This window comes from Notamacropus eugenii, chromosome 4 (genome assembly GCF_028372415.1).
Source record: "Notamacropus eugenii isolate mMacEug1 chromosome 4, mMacEug1.pri_v2, whole genome shotgun sequence".
In the NCBI taxonomy this organism is placed as follows: domain Eukaryota; kingdom Metazoa; phylum Chordata; class Mammalia; order Diprotodontia; family Macropodidae; genus Notamacropus; species Notamacropus eugenii.
This window is the reverse complement of record NC_092875.1, coordinates 400,123,536-400,142,920: the sequence shown is the minus strand read 5'-3', so window position 1 is coordinate 400,142,920 and position 19,385 is coordinate 400,123,536. Positions and strand designations below refer to the sequence as shown.

General features: G+C 35.2%; 1 protein-coding gene across 1 annotated transcript in view; it reads left to right on the top strand.

Moving 5' to 3' along the window:
• NDUFAF2 (NADH:ubiquinone oxidoreductase complex assembly factor 2) overlaps positions 1 to 19,385 on the top strand; it is a 220,875-nt gene that overhangs the window by 140,760 nt on the left and 60,730 nt on the right. The window contains exon 3 of the mRNA XM_072605562.1: positions 13,068 to 13,108. Coding sequence (XP_072461663.1) covers positions 13,068 to 13,108 — 41 coding nt within the window. The remainder of the gene's footprint in view (positions 1 to 13,067; positions 13,109 to 19,385) is intronic.

Here is a 19,385-nt window from a genome sequence, read left to right as displayed (position 1 = left end):
GAAGATATGTTGGCAGCTTATGTGCCAACATTGGTTGCAAAGGATGAAGAGGTAGAGAAATTCCATTAGGAACTTGATAAGACCATCCAAATTAAATGAAATACACTTTGATACTTGGTGGATTTCATGCAAATGTGGGAATAGATTGAATGGTGAGAAATACATACATGTGTGTGTGTGTGTGTGTGTGTGTATACACACACGTGTGTGTTTGCAGGAAAGGATGGTTCAGGAAGAAGAGATGATAGAGGACCTGTAGGCCACACCAGACCTTGTGCCTTTACATCATGAATGCTTTATTTAAGGGGAAAAAAACCTGGTAGGTGCTAGACATGACAAGGACCAAGTAACATGACTAAACATTTTAATATATAGGAAAAGATCTCAATGATGTAGGAGTCATCCCTGAATCACTTCTCTGTTCATACTCAGACTACTGACTTGTCCAAAGATCAAAATTAGTTTTAAAAAAATCCCCAAAGGGAAACAAAAATGAATAAAAATATATGACGTGACATGCATATACTTACATATGAATAATAGATGTTATCAGGGATCCTTGATGATTACTGAGTCCATGCTGGGAATGATTATATCTTGAGGAACTCTAGCTCCACTGCTCCCTTCACTTCCTCCTCAGTCCTCGATCTTTATCACCTTTGCACCAGGTACCTTGCCTGCCTAAGGATAACTGCTCAAAAACACCATTAACTTTGTACCAATGTACCTACTTTTTCCCTCTATATGGAATCTTATTGAAGCTCATCTACACATAAATTGAGTGCATTCTCTATGAAGACAATAGTAGTGAGCAGGCAGCTGTGTGCAAGACACACTCTGCAATATACTACATCTTTACTATTTCACGAGATGTTCATTGCTGGGAGGGAGAACTTACTTGAAGAAAGCTTTCTTATAAATGGTGAGGTCCTTCAAATGCTCCTGGTTCTCTTCTTATCCTGGTTATATCAAGTTTATCCTGTAACATTAGAAGAGATGAGTAACCTTTAAGAAATATTTGGCTGACCACCAACACAGGAGAGACCAAGTGAATAGAAAATGTCTGTTGCTCAGATTATGTTACATATTTGTATGGACAACCTGTGGAGCTGTACATCTGAATACATGTTGGTCCTGGAAATAAAAAAGAAATTGATCCACATAATCTTACAGAAAATTTCAAAGCTCTTTTAATGAACTCATTCTTCTCCTAGAAACAAAGACTAATCTTTTTTTATACCAAGAGTTACTGATGTTGCTATGTGACTGTGAGACACTGAACACAACTGCCTTCAAATTAGTAATACACATGGACCAACTGAGAGATGAATGGTGGATGTGAACAAGTTGCAACATCTGAACACTGAAGAACTTCAAAGAACAGAAAAGATGTCATCCTTCTTCACTTCTCTGCAGCATTTGATACTATTGATCACCTTGTCTTAGATATTCCCTTTTCTCGGTTTTCATGACACTCCACTCTCTTGGCTCTTCCCTATCTGTCTGACCATCCTTCAGGTCTCATTATGCTTCTTCATAAAAAGAGTGATGGATCAGTAGAATAGGTTAGGTACACAAGACAGTAGTCGATGACTATAGTAATCTACAATTTGATAAACTGAAAGGCTCTAGCTTCTGGGATAAGAACTCACTGACAAAAACTACTACTTTATGCTTCTTCATCCATATCATTCTCACTGATAATGAGTGCTCCTCACACTAAGGCTCTATCCAAAGGCTTCTATTTTTATTCTATACTGTCTTGCTTACTAATCTCTTCAGCTGCCATGGGTTCAGATCTCATCAGCTGTCTTGGATTCTCTATTTTTTATGATTGCCACTTTATAGGATATGTTATAGTTTTAGATCTGGTACAGCTAAGCTACCTTCCTTTGCATTTTTTTTTCATTAATACCCTTGATATTCTGGACCTTTTATTCTTCCAGAAGAATTTTGTTATTTTATTTCTAGCTCTATAAAATAATTTTTGGTAGTTTGATTGGTATGGCACTGAATAAGTAAATTAATTTAGGTAGAATTGTCATTTCTATTATATTAGCTCAACCTACCCATGAGCAATTGATATTTTTCCAGTTGTTTAGATTTGATTTTATTTGTGTGAAAAGTGTTTTGAAATTATGTTCCTATAGTTCCTAGGTCTATCTTGACAGGTAGACTTGCTAATATTTTATATTGTCTACAGTTACTTTAAATGGAATTTCTCTATCTCTTGCTGCTGGGTTTTGTTGGTAATATATAGAAATGCTGATGCCCTATGTGAGTTTATTTTATATCTTTCAACTTTGCTAAAGTTGTTAATTGTTTCAAGTAGTTTTTGTAGTTGATTCTCTAGAATTCTCTAAGTATACCATCCTGTCATCTGCAGAGGGTGATAATTTGAGTCCTCATTGCCTATTCTAATTTCTTCAGTTTCTTTTTCTTCTCTTATTGCTAAAGCTAACATTTCTAGTACCATATTGAATAATAGTGTTGATAATGGGCATCCTTGTTTCACCCCTGATCTTTTTTGGGAACATGTCTCGCTTTGTCTCCATCATATATAATGTTTGCCAATGGTTTTAAGTAGATACTGCTTATCATTTTTAGGGAAACTCCATTTTTATTCCTACGTTCTCTGGTGTTTTAATAGGAATGGGTGCTGTATTTTGTCAAAAGCTTTTTCTGCATCAATTAAGATAATAACATGATTTCTGTGAGTTTTGTTATTGATATGGTCAGTTATGTTGATCATTTTCCTAATATTGAACCATCCCTGTATTCCTGGTATAAATCCCACCTGGTCATAGTGTATTGTCCTCATGATAAATTGCTGTAATCTTTTTGCTAATATTGTATTTAAAATGTTTTCATCAATATTCATTAGGGAAACTGGCCTTTAATTTTCTTTCTGTGTTTTGACTCTTCCTGGTTTAGATATCACTACCATATTTGTGTCATGAAAGCAATTTGGTAGGACTTTTTCTTTGCCCATTTTTCCAAATAGTTTATATAGCGTTGGACTTAATCATTCTTTAAATGTTTCATAGAATTCACTTGTAAATCCATCTGGCCCTGGAGATCTTTTCTTGGGGAGTTCATTGATGGCTTGTTCAGTTTCTTTTTCTAAAATAGATTTATTTAAATATTTTATTTCCTCTTCTGTTAATCTGGACAATTTATATTTTTGGAAATATTCTTCCATTTCACTTAGATTATCAGATTTATTGGCATGCAGTTGGGCAAGATAGCTCCTAATTATTGCTCTAATTTCCTCTTCATTGTTGGTGAATTCATCCTTTTCATTTTTTATACTGGTAATTTGATTTTCTTTTTTTTAATCAAATTAACCTAAAGTTTATCTATTGTTTTTTTCCCATAAAACCTGCTCTTAATTTTATTTATTAGTTCAATAGTTTTCTTACTTTGAATTTTATAAATCTCCCCTTTGATTTTCAGAATTTCTAATTTGGTAATTAATTGGAGAATCTTTTCTCATTCTTAGCAATAGAAATAATATGTACAGAAACACATGTATATACCTATGTGTATGCATATATAGATAAATAGGTAGCTATCTAGGAGACTTGAAAAAAGTCCATTTCATGTGTCTCCATTATATAGCATGGAGTGGGGGCAGGAGTAGAAGTGGAGAGATTGTATAGATCATATCCCCAAAACATCACCAGGAAAATCCTACACTAAACTTGTAGTGACTCTGAGTGTATTTGAAAAAATAGCATATCATACATCTGTTTGAAAATCATTCCTTTGAAGTATTTTTGTAAATTTAAAAATAGTTTTAAATTTTTTAATATCCTATATGAATATACATACCCAGAATTAAACAAAGATGACTTTTTAATTGATAAGGCTCCTACATTATACTATATTTTCTCATTCCCTTTAAAAAAAAAAGGAAACAGCAGACACTCCTAATGTAATATTGCACAGATGCTGACTACTGATAACCTTTCTCTAATCTAATTCTAAATGGTCCCCTGCTGTATGTCACGATGGAATGTCCCATTTACTTCCTCTGCTCAGGTCAGCAGCGCTTCTGAGAGGATGTCAGTCATTTTCAGCGCCTTTGGAGACTCAGTGATTGCATGCTTCCTGCAGGGTTTTACTGCTTTCCTCTTCTGTCCTCCTTTTAAAAAACCTGGTAATGTTTAGTGACTAATGGGAGTCTCAATTTGCATGCTCACTTTTACACTTATTATGGTATGTTATGTGCCAGTAGGAGTGTTAAAGTTCAATGGAAATCTCATGCATACTAATGAGAATGCACATAAGCATTGATGAAAGAATGCCGGCATCTCACAGTATGAAATGTCCGGTTATCTTTGTAAATCCACACAGACAACGTTAGCATTATAATGAATGTTGAATGTAGGATATAATTCGTAATGGCAGCATGATTATGCTGTTGAAAATTGGGTATAGGTTCAGGTTCAGAGGGGAAAGTACAATAATTTGGTATTATTTCATACATATGCTTCCTCTTCTTCCTAACCTTTGCCCTCTTTAAGAAGGACTTGGGAAAGAAATGAATGTTTAGATTGAAATTGTTAACTGCAACTTCTGCTGGATATATAAGTGAAAAATGGTGAACAGGCATCAACTATCATCATAGTTAGAACAGCATAATTTCACTTATTAAGGTATTATTCTAGTAGAAATAGGAAGAATTTTTCAGTAACAACATTTGCATATTTATGTAAATTCAATTCCTTTTCTGTCATCTATTTAAAAGTAAATTAAGTGAACCACTTGGGGTTACAAAATCCCATGAAAACTGAGAGTTGGTCTGAGTCTTGGACACCATTTAATCTAGCCTATACAAACCTGTACCTGAACACGAATCTTCACTGCAACATCCATGACAAAGACTACCATAACATGGACCAGAGCTTCTGAAACTTTTTCCACTTGCAATCCCTTCAGCACTTAAACTATGGGTCGTGACAATCCATAGTTTAAGAAGTACTGCCATAGCCTGTGTACTCTCTCTGACACAAATGTGGGTAGTACTAAAAACACTGTAGCCTCATGTGATCATGCATAACTATGATCTCAGCTTCTGGAGATCTCAGCTTCTCCCTGGTAGATACCTTGAGTTTAGGAGTCCTGAACTTCAGGGGACTTTAAGTTGATCAGGTGCTAATACTAAATTGTCACTAATATGGTAAACCCCTGAGATCAGGGGGGATCATCAGGTTGCCTGAGGAGGGGTAAACTAGAGGTCAGAGTTTACATGGTTTTTACCATTAAGATAGAACCAGTGCGTGCTTGTTCCATTTCCAACCTATATAAGAAAGGTAGACCTGGAAGGCCGAGAGGGGAAAAGGTTCCATTATCCCCATTTTAGAGTTGATGAAACTGAGGCAAACAGGGGTTAAGTGATTTGCCCAGTCATACAATTAGTAAATGTTTGAGTTTGGATTTGAACTCAGGATCTCCTGATTCCTGTTCCAGCATTTTATTCACTCAGCCACTAGCTGCTTCTCTATTTAGATAGAAAGAAAGCTCCATATTTCTCTACAGTTCTGCTAACTTAACTGTGGTGAAAAAATGTTGTGAACTTAGTAGCACAGTGCCAGCCAACTTTAAAGAAAACAAATTTTGACTGTGATTCCAGAATACCTCTTTGCCCACATTGGATTGGTGATCTATTTTCCTCTAACATGAGAAAATCCGTTTTTGTTATAATTTTATAGTACATCAAGTATTTCTTTGTAGTGGGGACTCCATTTTTGGAAGGCTTTTTATAACTTATCAGGTTTTTCAAATGCTTGTTATAGTCCTTAACTAAAACTATCACATGGTGCTACCATTTCTAAAATGGTCTAAAATATTTTAGACAGTTACTTTGAAGTAAAATATTCCTCATATTTTCCACATAACCTCAAATAATAAATATTCTGACTTTCACATGTGTCTTTATGCTGCTTTTGCTGTAATGATGATGAATTTATATTGTACTAAGCTACATTCATTCACCTTGTTTTCCTCGTAACCAGTAATAAAACTTAGGAAATGACTCTCTAGAAGTGGGAGAAGCACAATAAGTATTGAACTTTTTTCTTTGCAAAACTAACTGACCAAGATATAACTCAAACCCACATTATTGATCATTGTCTTGTACTAACTAGATAAAATATACTCCTTACATACATACCACCTTCTACTCAAAAGTAGTATACTAATTCTGATTAGTTTGTGTTGTTTTTTTAATTATTTATACATATATTTTAGAACTATTGTAATATAGTGAAATTAGTTCAGTAGACTTTTCTTAACTCTTGATTCTCATAACTAAGAGGATAGCTGTTTATGAAATGATGAATTTTTTTGGATACAGGAAAACAATTGGCCCTATGGGTAGAACTGCTGCTCAGAATGGATAGGACAATGATAACCAATGCTAAAGAGAAGGCAGAAGGTGTTTATTTTGCTTCTGCTTTCTTTGCCAAGCATAAGAACCTTTTGATTGAAAAAGGAAGAATGACTAATAGGGAGGTGATGATCAAGATAAGTGAGGAGATAGTGATTACTCATTGTCCTTTACTGCCTCAAGTCTTCTGACCCAGATGAACTACATTCTAAGGTGCTGAAGAAACTGTTAGCTGTCCTTGTTGAACTGCCCTAGGTTATCTTTCTTTCTTTTTTTTTAATTGAACTTTCCTTTTACTCATGCTGCTTCCACATGAGTAGTCAAGGGGGAAGGAAGCTAGCCTGTGTATGGGACTACTTATCTCCATAATATTCCATTTATACCCAGAAGTAACAGACGATTCCAAAAGTAACGTCATGGTTAGAAGTTGGCAGAGAAGGGGTTGGAGGTGTCAATAGAAAGAGGGGATAATTATTTTTTAAAATACAGCTTCCATCTTTAGAGAGGGGGAGGGTTGGTTTTCTTCAATCCAAGAAGAACTAGAAAATCAAAAGCAATTTAGGAAGGTCAGAACTGTTGGGGCAAAGTTGGGGAAGATTAGGGGGCAGTTTAGCAGGAGTGAAGGAATCATGCCTCCCCTACTGGCATCACCCATTCTTTCTGGTCTGGCAGAAATGGGGCAACCTATCTTTTCCCCTGCATCCTCCCTTCCCACACCTACCCACTTGGGCACTTCAGAGACCACTGAGGAGAGGGTTGGGGAGGCTTAAAATGGTCTCCCCTCCAGAGAGATCACTGAATTTGCTCTCCAGATTCTTGGCCAAGGTATAGTGGTCCTTCACTTCTTTAAGGCAGTTTGCTTGTAATTTGTACTTGATCCTGGTTTAGCTTCCAGGTGGCATCCTGGAACTCAAATAGATTGTTTTGCCCTTGAAGGACACACTCTCAGGATCCCAGAAGATGAACACCAGGTATTCTTTCTTGCTTTTCCTGATCTCATAGGTAGTGTTGTAGAAGCTTCAGAATCAGTCCGTGTCTGACAACACCTTGAGAAAAGTGGCATCCACAGTTTTCCCCACATCATTCACAAGGATCTTTTTGCCCTTTTCCATCACAGTGTTTGTTCTGTCTTTCTTTTGCTTCTTTACTTCTTGTGATCTAGAAGATTGTACACTGCTGGTCATTGAACTCTCTAATCTTCCCATCTGAGATAACTCCATCAAATGCTGTGGTTCCAGAAATGAGGGAAGGGGGAGAGACAAGGAAGCTACTACCTTAACTGTTACAGCTGAGAGTCTGCTGCTGATGGGTCATCTTTTAAAGAAGTATTTCCCAGTTGAGAAGTGATCAAAAGATAAAAACTGTCTTGAGAAAATGAAGTGCAAATGATTTAACATCTATGTGGGAAAATGCTCCAAGTCACTAAAAGTAAAAGAACTGCAAATAAAAAATCTCTGAAGTTTTATGTTGTAGCTATCAAATTGGCAAAAATGATGAAAGATGGAAATAATCAATGTTGAAAATACTATGTAAAGATAGAAACTCCACTATACAGTTGGTGAACTTGTGAGTTGGTCTTGACTGTTCTGGAAAACAATTTTATATTACTGAAAACTATTAAACTGATTAAACTATTCATGCCCTTTGACCTAGTGATACCACTACTATAGGCCATTCATCCTATAATATCATATTATGATGATGATGATAATAATAAATAATAAAAAACTTATATGACAAAGAATTGCAAACAAAGTGAATCCCATTGATTAGGTAATTACTGAGCACATAGTACATGGATTTAATGGGACATTATTGTGCTAAAGGAAATGAAAAACATAATGAATGCAAAGAAATATAAGGAGATGAACATGAATTGATGCAAAGTGAAGAAAACATATCTAGGCAAACAATATACACAATGACTACAAAAGTGTATGTGGAATGAACAGTAACTTCAGAATATTATAAATGTAAAGAACAAGTTGTCCTCGAAGGATGTAGAAGACATTTCCTGCTTCTTTATGGAGGTTGGGGTCCATGACCATAATACATTACATCAGACAGATGTTTTATGTTTTCAGTTATTGAATATTTTCTTTTCCTCTTTATTTCTTTAGAATCATTTTTCTTTGTTATAAAGAATGTCTCTCTGAGGGAGACAGAAGTGATACAAGGGGAAATATAGGCAGCATATAAACAAAAATCAATAAAATATATTTTTGAAAAGAAAGGCTATATGTGTCTGTATTAAAATACTATGTGTACATGTGTATCTATAGCAATAATTTTTGTAAGGTAAGCTCATCAGTTGAGGAATAGCTAAATAAAGTGTTAAGAAATGTTATAGTGCCATAAGAAATTACCAATATAGACCATTCAGAGAAATTTGAGAAAACTTGTGTGATCTGAAACAGAATTAAGTAAATAAAACCAAAAATAGAATATATGTAATTACCATAGAAGAGTGTAAAAGAAAACAAACTTACACACATCAGAACTTAGTTTAGTGCACTGTTCGTTATTGACTCTGAGGGCATGTTGATCAGAACACTAGTGAATTACAGGTACAGAATGAGGCATATGCTATCATAAACGATTCATATATCACTTTGTTTTGATTAACTATTTCTTTGTTACAAGGGAGAGTTCTCAGCAGGATGGTATTAGGAGGTGACAGTGATGTCATTAAAAATTATCAATAATATTTTTTTAAATATAGGAGTAGAAGTCATAGAATTGTAGGATAAATGTTTTAATTTTGAAAAAGGGAACAGAATGAAGTCTGTAGACTTAGAGGCCAGTGAACTCACCTTTGATCCCTGGCAGGATTGTAGAATGTATTAATTAAGGAGTTGCATTTTTCACAGAGCTAGCTTACATGGCTTCCCAAAGAATGGATCAAATTAAGTACTCAATTTTTTTACATAGTTGCTAGACTAATAAATCGAGGGAATACAACAAATATTTTAAATTAAATTTAATGAAACATTTGACAGAATCTTTCATGCCATTCTTGTGGAGAAGCTACAGATGTATGCTACATGGTAGTAGAATGAAGTAGATTTAAAATGCATACATGACTCATAAGACCCAAGGAATAATCTTCAATAGTTTGATCTTTGCTTGGAAGGAGACCTCTGGTGGAGTGACACAGAATCTATGCTTAGTTCATTTTTGTCTATGATTTGCATAAAGTATAGATAGTAAGCTTATGAAATTAGCAGATGACAGAGGATAGCTAGTCCTCTGCATACCTACAACTGCTTCAAAAATATCTTGACAGACTAGAAAACTGCAAAAGCTCTACTAAGATGACATCTGATAGGGATAGATGTTTTAACCTTGGGATCATGAATATAAGGTAAAGGAAGTGTGACTAGTTACCATTCTAGCTCTTCTGCAAAAGGTCTGGGAGCCTTACTGTACTACAGACTTCATATTGTCATAGTTATAACCGAGGAAGATAATGTGATCGTGGGCCACATAAAAAAAGCTAGGACTACGACAGTAATAAGTCTGCTCTGCTTGCCCAGACCACATCTACATTATTGCATTCACTTCCGGATGTTATATTTTAGTAGGAATATTGATAAGCTGAAGAGTATCTAGAGGAGGGCAGGCAGAATAGAGAAAAGGTCCTTGATATCACCATATGAAGATTGATTGAAGGAATTCAGGAAACTTAGCCTGGAGAAGAAATGGTAAAGAGGAATACAAAGAGCTGTCTTGTGGAAGAGGGAATCATCTTGTTCCTGGAACATGTAATAAGTGCTTCTTGCCTTGCCTTCTACTTGGTGCCAGATTGTAGATTATTACAAATGGGCTTAATATGAGGAAAATCCTCCTAACAATTAGAACTGTACAGCTGTTTGGTTTAGGCTATGTCAGGAAGTAAGGTGGTACGGTGGTTACAGAGCTGTTCCTGGAGACAAGAAGGCTTGAGTTCAAATTCTAGCCTCAGACACTTAACTAACTGTGAGACCCTGAGCAAGTCAATTAACCTCTGTCTGCCTCAGTTTCCTCAGATGTAAGATAAGGGTGATAATAATAATAATACCTACCTCTCAGCGTTGTTGTGAGGAACAAATGAGAAAATATTTGTAAAGGACATAGCACAGTATCTGGCATGTAGTAGATGCTTTGCAAATGCTTATTTTAAAAAAAAGGTTGTGGGTTTTCTTGACTAAAGGTCTTCAAATAAAGTCTTGATGACCAACCACTTGGGAACAGCATAGACATGGTTATATTTTTGTGTTTGGATTTGACTAGATGGCCAATGAGGTCCTTTCTGCTCAAATTCTGTCACTGAAGGAATGAAGTTAACTCAAGGTATGAAGCATCTGTATTCTGTTGTAATGGAGAAGAGTGCAGTGATGCTGACAGAATCAGAAGTACCTGCAATTTTGGAATATCTTTCTAAGGATTAACCAAACAAATTAAAAGTAAAAACCTGAATAGTATGCTAAATTTTTCTAAAAGTAGCTCTATTTCTGAGAAATATTAGCACAATGATATAGCAAGCTTTAGCTTGTAAGTGCAGAGAATCATTTCAAAAGTTTGATACAATATTACTTCCTCTTCTATAAAGAGTCTTGTTTTTAATAGTTACTAAGCACTGCTGCAAACACACACACACACACACACACACACACACACGAAATTTTAGCAATAATAGTAAAAAGAACTGTGCTAATCTTGAAGACATTGATAGATCAAGTCTCATGGTATCTGAAAGATGGAGCATACTGCATGCTTAGGAAAAAAATCAGATTTTATACTTAAGGAAGAAAAGCCTACTGTGAGGATGTCAACTGCTGACCCCTATGTCTATAGATATATGAAAGTTATACTTGAAGGTTATAAGAAGGAAACAGGCAGACTCCATTCTTATAATTATATAATTTACTGAAATACGTGGAGAATAGCATGTGCTTATTGGTTATAGACTGTAAGAAAGCATTTGATTTGCCAGTTTTCAGCAAGATATCCCCCATTCATGTGTTAAAATCACATAAGAGTCAACAACAAGAGTAACAGATTACTAAATATCAAGAAAAGCACAATGCATATTCCCCAAAGGTGTTTGTCACTGTCCTAGAAGAGATCCAGCACAGAGTTCTGATAGGAGAGTGATTCCTTATAGATGTTACTGTTTGTGGATGACATTGTTCTGATTACATCAAGCCCTTGAACATTGTGGGTAGAATAATAAGAACAGCCAACATTTACATAGCACTTTAAAGTTTGCAAAGCGCTTTGCATAAGCTCTCTCATTTGATTTTCACAGCTCTGAAGTAACTGATCCCTCAAAAGATTTCAGCTTTTCCAACCAGGAAAAACCAACACATGCAGAATTTCTGATACCTGCTGGATGTGCATATATTAGACTTAGGTTAATTAGGTAGACCTAGTTTCAAATTCCTCTGATATTTACTGGGTGTGTGACACAATATGAAGTTCAGGTATCCTTTCTGATCTTATTTCCTCATCTATGAAAGAGATTCTAACAACACATTATCTTCCTTTAAAGCATAGCTTCTTAACCTGGAGTCCCCCACATGATCTCTGGATGGATTTCAGGGAGTCTTTGAACTTGCATGGGGAAGAAATTGCATATTTATTTTTACTAACTTCTAAGTGAAATTTAACCTTTCCTTCAGTTGTTTGAGTTTTTTTAACTTCTAAAGAGTCTATAGGTTTCACCAGACTGCCAAAGGGGGCTATGACACATACATAATGTGTTTAAATATCTTGCATTAGGCTTAAATGACAATCTAAATTGAATGCATTACAACCCTACTGAAGTGTCAACTGTGACACTCAGTTGGATTTATAACCTAAAGTTCTAAACATGTCCTTTTTGGATAGATATTGACGATGGACAGTGAACTTGCCTTAGAATGGAATGGAAGGCAGAGAGTAGGCTTTATTGTATTTGGGAAATCATGCAATGCTTATAATGACCCCAAGCTTCTCCCTGAAACAAAGGCCCATGTTTTTAACATCATTATTCATTCAAGATATTATAATTCTCTGAGTCATGTAATATCACAGTCTCCAAAGAATTAACGTTGTGGGTCAACCAAAGGACAGTGAATTGGATTCATAGCAAACATGAGGAGGCTACAGTGCATTGCTGAGGAAGACTGGGCAGAGGAAATTTAATGAATACGATTAGAGAGCTTTTTGACTGGAAAAACAGGCAGGGCAGGTCTTTAGAGAGAATGAGAGAAAATAAATGAACAGCCCACTGTCAGTATCCACACAACCCCAAGAGATCTAGAGAAAGATTCCTCCAGCATGCTGAAGGTACCCTTTTGGGAGGTGTGACAAGAAGAGATGGACAAAGGTCAGGAAATGGCTGGATTGTGATCATTCTCATATCAAATAGATCATTGATCCTTGGAATATTGAAATAACAATCAATATTTTTATGATGAAAGAATTTCTAAGTCCCAACCTCCCAATTTAAATAATATTCAAGCAGAATTCTGGTCCAATCATGTAATTTACCTATAGCACTTTAGTTCTATAGGACCTTAAAGTCAATTCAGACTGCATGAAATGTGGTTTAAGAAGTTCAGTCTTATTCCATTGTAATTAATTTTATAACCAGTTTTTTTTCCTCCTGAAATGGGGTAATATATCTCAGTGTTGTTTTTCCTTGCAGCTTGGATTAGGAAAACAAGGAAGAATCCACCTACCATTGAGGTAAGACTTCATCATGAACACATTCCAATAATACGTTTGGTTAATGTATTTACTCATAAGAAAGGAAAACTATGTTTATTTTGTGCTTCAATAAATATTTAATAATATTTGTTATACATTCTATGGAATTTTGAATTATAAAATGTTGGCAACTACTCACTCATGGTTTAAATGTAGATTAGACAGTGTAAAAAGTACCGAAACTCCACAAGAAAAGTCTCTTAGTAAAGGTGCTTCAAGAGCATGGTTCTTTGATTTTTTAATAATTCATAATCCATCAGAGGTTTGTAGGAATTGTGTAAATGTTCCTTTATACTTACAACAGTCTTTTATGCTTAGTAATATACTCTTTTCCATAAGAATTCATATTTTAATAAAGATTTCACTTTCTTCTCAACATATTCTACTGCCTATTAAGTACAGTGCTGCAAAGTGAATGAACATTTCAGAATGCGTTCTAGTGCTGAAGACCTCTGCTGCTAGCTATTCCCTTTTTGTTGCACACTCCTCAAGCATCGCCTCGCCTGTAGGGAATGCCCTTCTCTGTCTAGTAGGATCTTCTAGAGTGTATGCTCTGTGGGCACTCCTTCAAGGTACTGGGGCGACTTCCAAAAGAGACCTGCTTATAAATTCTGTATTGTGTTGGCTACATGTTAAAAGATTCATTTATTATCTGCTCCTGTGTTAAACACTGAATGAAGATTTGGAAACAAAATACACTGTTATAACAGATAAAATTTACAGATTTTGATCTGTGGTAATATAGAAGCCCTGTTAAAATATCAGGCAAATTATTTTCCTTTGAGCTGTTTTTCCCAGGCTATAATATGAAAAGATTTAGTTTGTGAGCATCAGTTATATATTCAGACATATCGTCTAGTGGTAGATTGCCAGATAAAATCCAGGGACAATTTGGAACGTTGTTATTTTCAAACTGTTCATTCATTCATGTTTCCATCACTTAAAAGTGCATTTATCTTTATATATCCTCCCATAATTTTGGGTAGCCTCAATGGATTGTGGTTAAGCTCTTAGTAGTTATGCTATTGAAATTTTGTGACTGTATTTTTTTACTAAAATTACTAAATTTGTGTGGCCACAAATCTTTGTGAAACTTTCACAGACCTTCAGAAGGTTAGCTTTTGCTGCAGTAGCAATAAAAAGTATCCTGCAAATTTTAAAAGTTCTGTCTACTTGGAACAGTGTACTGCTGCAGCTCAGCAGAAATGAACTGCTGCTTACTTGTCTTTGATAAACCTGAAGTCTGATCTAAGGCCTGGTTTATTCTTAGCACATTTCTTTTCATCTTATTTGACTTTACTGTCTTTTAAGAAAAAGGATGATGTGACCCCAGAAAAAAAAATCGTGCTATTATTCATTTATTTTTAGATATATGCATGTTCCCAAATATTTCTTCTTTGAGAGTAATATATGATGAATATATTAAAAAATGTAAAACTTCATTTAGAAGTGAGTGACAAATCACATAAATCATTGGTCAGAAACACAGGTACCATTTTCCTCTTTTAAGACTCAGACAGGAAAAAATTAGGGAGGTTACAGCGGCCAAGAATTCTTACCCATACTTCAAAGAATGTTTTGACAAAAAGTATCCTGTATATCTTTCTCTTCTCCCTTAAGGAACTGTTACTAAGCATAATAAAAAATGTATTTGCATCTCAGACTAAAGCCCTAGAACGTTGGTCATATTAGCTTGTGAACTGAAGATTGCTGTTGATCACATTGATGCTTCACAGTTTGTTTGAGACCTTTGGGTTTAAAAGGAAATCTTGCATGCTGAGTTACAGCATCGTGATTTTATTTCATTTTGAAGTATGCCAGATTTTGTTCTCAATGCTGTTATCCTGACAATGATGAAACTGTTTCATCTATGTTAATTTGCTAAACTTTTTTGTGTGTTGGTGTACACTGTTTCTATGGCAATAAGGAATATTTACATTTAGAACATATATATCATATATATATCATCAGATACATAGTTTTTGCATTTTAATGTTTAAATACATTTTCATATCTTCATATACCAAATACCCAGCATAAATAGATTCAGGTCAAGGAAATGTCTTATAAATATATGTATTATAATAGCAACATAATAATGATGATAAAATATGGCATAATAATAGAGATAGCTAAATGACATTGTGGAGCACTGGAATTGGAATCAGGAATACTTGAGTTGAAATCTCACCTCAGTCACTTAAGCTATGTGACCCTGGACAAGTCACTTAACCTCTGTTTCCCTTCATTTCCTCTATTGCAAAATGGGAATAGTAATAGCAGCTACCTCCCAGGGTTGTTGTCAGGATCAAATAAGATAATTTTTGTAAAACACTTTGCAAACCTTAAAGCATTGCACAAATGCTAACCATTATTATCAATAATAATGCTAGCTTTTGTTATTAATACGACCGTTTCAGCCATCTAATATGTGAGCAAATAGTTAAACTAAATAGTCCTCTATTAGGGAGTGTTTCTTTTAAGAATATTTTAAGTCCATAACTATCTTAGTTAGGCATGAAGTTTTACAGAAAGAAAATTTTGGAATTACATAGATATACCTTGCAAATATATATAAAGTGTTCTTTTACATTTTTGTCAACCTGTTTCCATGTTACCTGAGTTGCCTTTGTTTTCTAACACTAATGTTTATGAATGTCTCAACATATGGAATTCCTTACAAACAGAATTCATTTTCACTGTAGTCTGAATTGACTACAAAAGGAGTTATACATAGAATTATAGGTAGTGGTACCCTAATCTTTTCTGTACTTTGAGAAGGAAGTTCATGTAGAGAAAAAAAGACAAGTTTGTGGTAAAAGGTAAGAATGAATGATCCTATTACAGAAGAATCAGGAATCTCCAAAGAAAATGTGACTTTAATTTTTCTTTTTATCTATTATAACATCTGGTGGTATTATATGACAAGGGTAAAGTAGTAGTTTGACATATATCCTACGTAGTTGGCTAATTTAAGAAATCAACCATAGGAGATTACTATCTGTAATCATCTTAAGAGATCAGCCTAATTTTCCACATTGAAAAAAGCCATAAACAATTCTCAGTTGCAAGACTATGACATGAAGTCAGATAGATACCACAAATAGCTCGTTAAAAGTATGCATATGTTGGATAGAAACTGTAAAAGAATAATAAAATGGCCCCAGAATTCAACCAAAGACACAAACAAAGATTGAATTGCATGTGGGAAATTCAGTTATGACTGTGGAAGTTTTCACTCAAATTCTCAAGCATATCCTTCAAGTTGCTTCTACATTTTCTTTATTTTCAGCATTGCCTTATAGTCTGTTAGAATTTTGACTTCCACCATTTTTATTAGGTAGAATCAGATTGAAATGGCAGTGAAGAAAAAAAGAAAATATAAGAATATCAAAATTAAATCAAGTATACATAAAAGGAGGTAGACTCAGGACATCTCTTTTAAGACAATTTGGGAAGCAGTTCTCAAGATATTTAGAAGAGGAAATAGGATATAAATTGCTTGGAAGAAATTATGAAATTTATTACTCCTCTAAGAAGTGATTGAGGAAACAAGAAAAATATCAGTGACTGCCAGCCCATATGCTTGCTTTCCCATCCCTGTAAGAATAATTTGAATACATATTGAGGCCATCCTTGATGAAATTGTGTGAGCAGAAATAGGCAGACTCTCACAAACTATATATTCTATAGGACACCAAGTTTTATAGTCATACCATTGATGGAAAGGGGCAGAGAATAGAAGATTCCACTATAATGAACACTTGCCCACTATTTTAGAGTATTTCATTCAGAAAAGCAAAGCACTGTCCCTCCCAACAAAGCATCTTCTGTTCATAAGTTAAAATAATAATGAGTTCCTCAAAAGATGTATTTTGTTATCCAACCCTATGACTCTAGACATCAAATGAGGCATAAATTAGATTTGTGCTTGCAAAAGATGTTTGCCATTGTCATTGAGTGTGATGGAGTGCCTCAATAGACTTTAAAAGGCCATAGAATATTACAAAGAAAAACTGGTGCCAAAGATGCATAAGAGATGCTGTTCACAAACTGATCAGGAAAGGAGTTGAGCTGGTCAGGTAGCAAAAGCAAGTCATAACAGATATATAATTCATTGGTACTCACAGCGTGTTGACAAACCTAATATGCTAGGTGAACCTCCAGTGTAAGACTTATGGGTTAGCATGGACTGTGGACAAGGGAAATAAGGATAAGTTATTATCTGTACCTTCAGAAGCAGTACTAGCATTAGTGACATGACAGATCCATTGAATTATCCAAGAGAAAGACAATGTGACATTATAGAAAGAGTGCTGGCTTTAGAATCAGGTGACCTGTGTTCACATCCTGGTTTTGCCACTTCCTACTTATGTGACCTTGGGCAATTGCTTTGTCTCTGGACTTCAGGTTCCTCATCTGTAAAATAAGGGGATTGGATTAGGAGATCTTCTGAGGTCCCTTCCAGCTTAAAATTTGTTATTCTCTTATACTCAGTAAGAATCAGGGCTTGAATGGGCCAATACTACATCCAGATGTTGAGGCAACTACATAATTCCAGAGTTTGTTAAAAGCCTTTTGTTTTTAAACCTTCATGTGCTTCAGCACTTAAGTGATGAGTGATCTCACCAGTGAGTGTGATTTTAACTATGTCTGCTTAAAGAGAATATCCAAAGAAACTTATCCTGCCTTGAAAATCTACCTCCTCCAAACATTTTCAGATGACAGTTTATAGAGTTAAGGGACAAAGACAAAAGACAAAATTCCACAATAAAATAAAACATAATCACAAAGTTCAAGTAACAGTTTTGATTTGACAAATGGAACAGTAGTCACTGAAGTCTTGGAGCACCTTGGAGAATCATTTCCCTAAAACCATTCAGTCTATCTTTAACCACTCCCTATATGGATTCTTCTTTCAGCCTGGTTAAGTGAACCAGTGATCTTTCTATTAATTGAGTTAAGCAAAGACATTTTTCTTTCCTTTGGTTCTGATCAGTTTCAGGGAGTTCTTTGACCAGATCATCCTTCTCCTTTAACAATTGATTAGGCTTTCAGTATGAATGATACAGAACACTCTCTCCTTGGCATTGCCATCTACTCTAGGAAAAACTGATTAGATCCTTTACTCACTCAGGACTAAGGAGTTTAGATCAAGACACTAAAAAATATATTATTATTATTATTCTTAAAAAAGTGTAAAGGGCATAGGTAAGATATGTTAAGTATATACTGATCACTGTAATATAGCTATGACTCATTTCAACCCCAAAAATCTTACCTTTCAACTAGATCCTTCAACTCTAATTTTTAAAAAATTTGGTGTTTACAAAGGTCTAAAAAGTCTGCTTACTCTTTGTTCAATACCCACTATCTGGCATTATCCCAGGAACACTTATGAATAGACTAGACTCCTTAAGCAACTTGATCTTCCATATCTCATGATAAATAGACTGCTCAGTCCCACATGCTTCCTTTTAAGGATCCTTATATCTCAGTCAGATCAGTGGGACTGTAGTTATAGAAGGTCATTGTAAGTCACTGAATTCCCAAGCTGAGAACCTCCAGTCTTATGTATTGCTAATGTATTTTTTAACAGAATTAATGTATTTTTCATGGAATGGGAAGATATTTCCCTTTCTTTAAGAGGCTCATGTTACCTACTTGAGTCACATGGAAGCCTGAATCATATGAGTCTGTGGTAGGAGAAGCTTGCTGAAGGGGTGGAGCAGAACTGAGAGGAAATTGGTCATAGCAGAGCTGAGGGAAAAAGAAGAAGCAGGCAGCAAGCTGTGAGTGTTTGTGGGAAGGCCCTAGCAAGGGGAAGACTTGGGGATGGTAGTGCATCATATAATTGTTATTGTGCATAGATTTTCTTTACTATGATGGATTAGGTTTTCTGGTGTTGGGATTCACCTTTCTGGTGTTTAAATAAAGGTTTTGGTTCTGTTTTCCATGTAGAGAGTCTATTCTTATTTGTGATTCAGAATTACACTGGTATATTCGTAGCCACCGTGGGCACTGTGAATGTCATGTTGGTGCTACACCTCACCATGGCAACAGATCAGAAATGATTACTGATTTTTTGCACAAACTTTGTCATGCCAGCATTGATGAGTGAGGTCACTATGTAAAACCCACATCTGGTTATTCAAGAAATCCTAGACTCCAGAGCATGCTCCATGCCATTGTAGTGTCTCATCCCATTAGACTATCTCACTTATTAATGAACTGTGTTCTCATGAATTTGACAGTA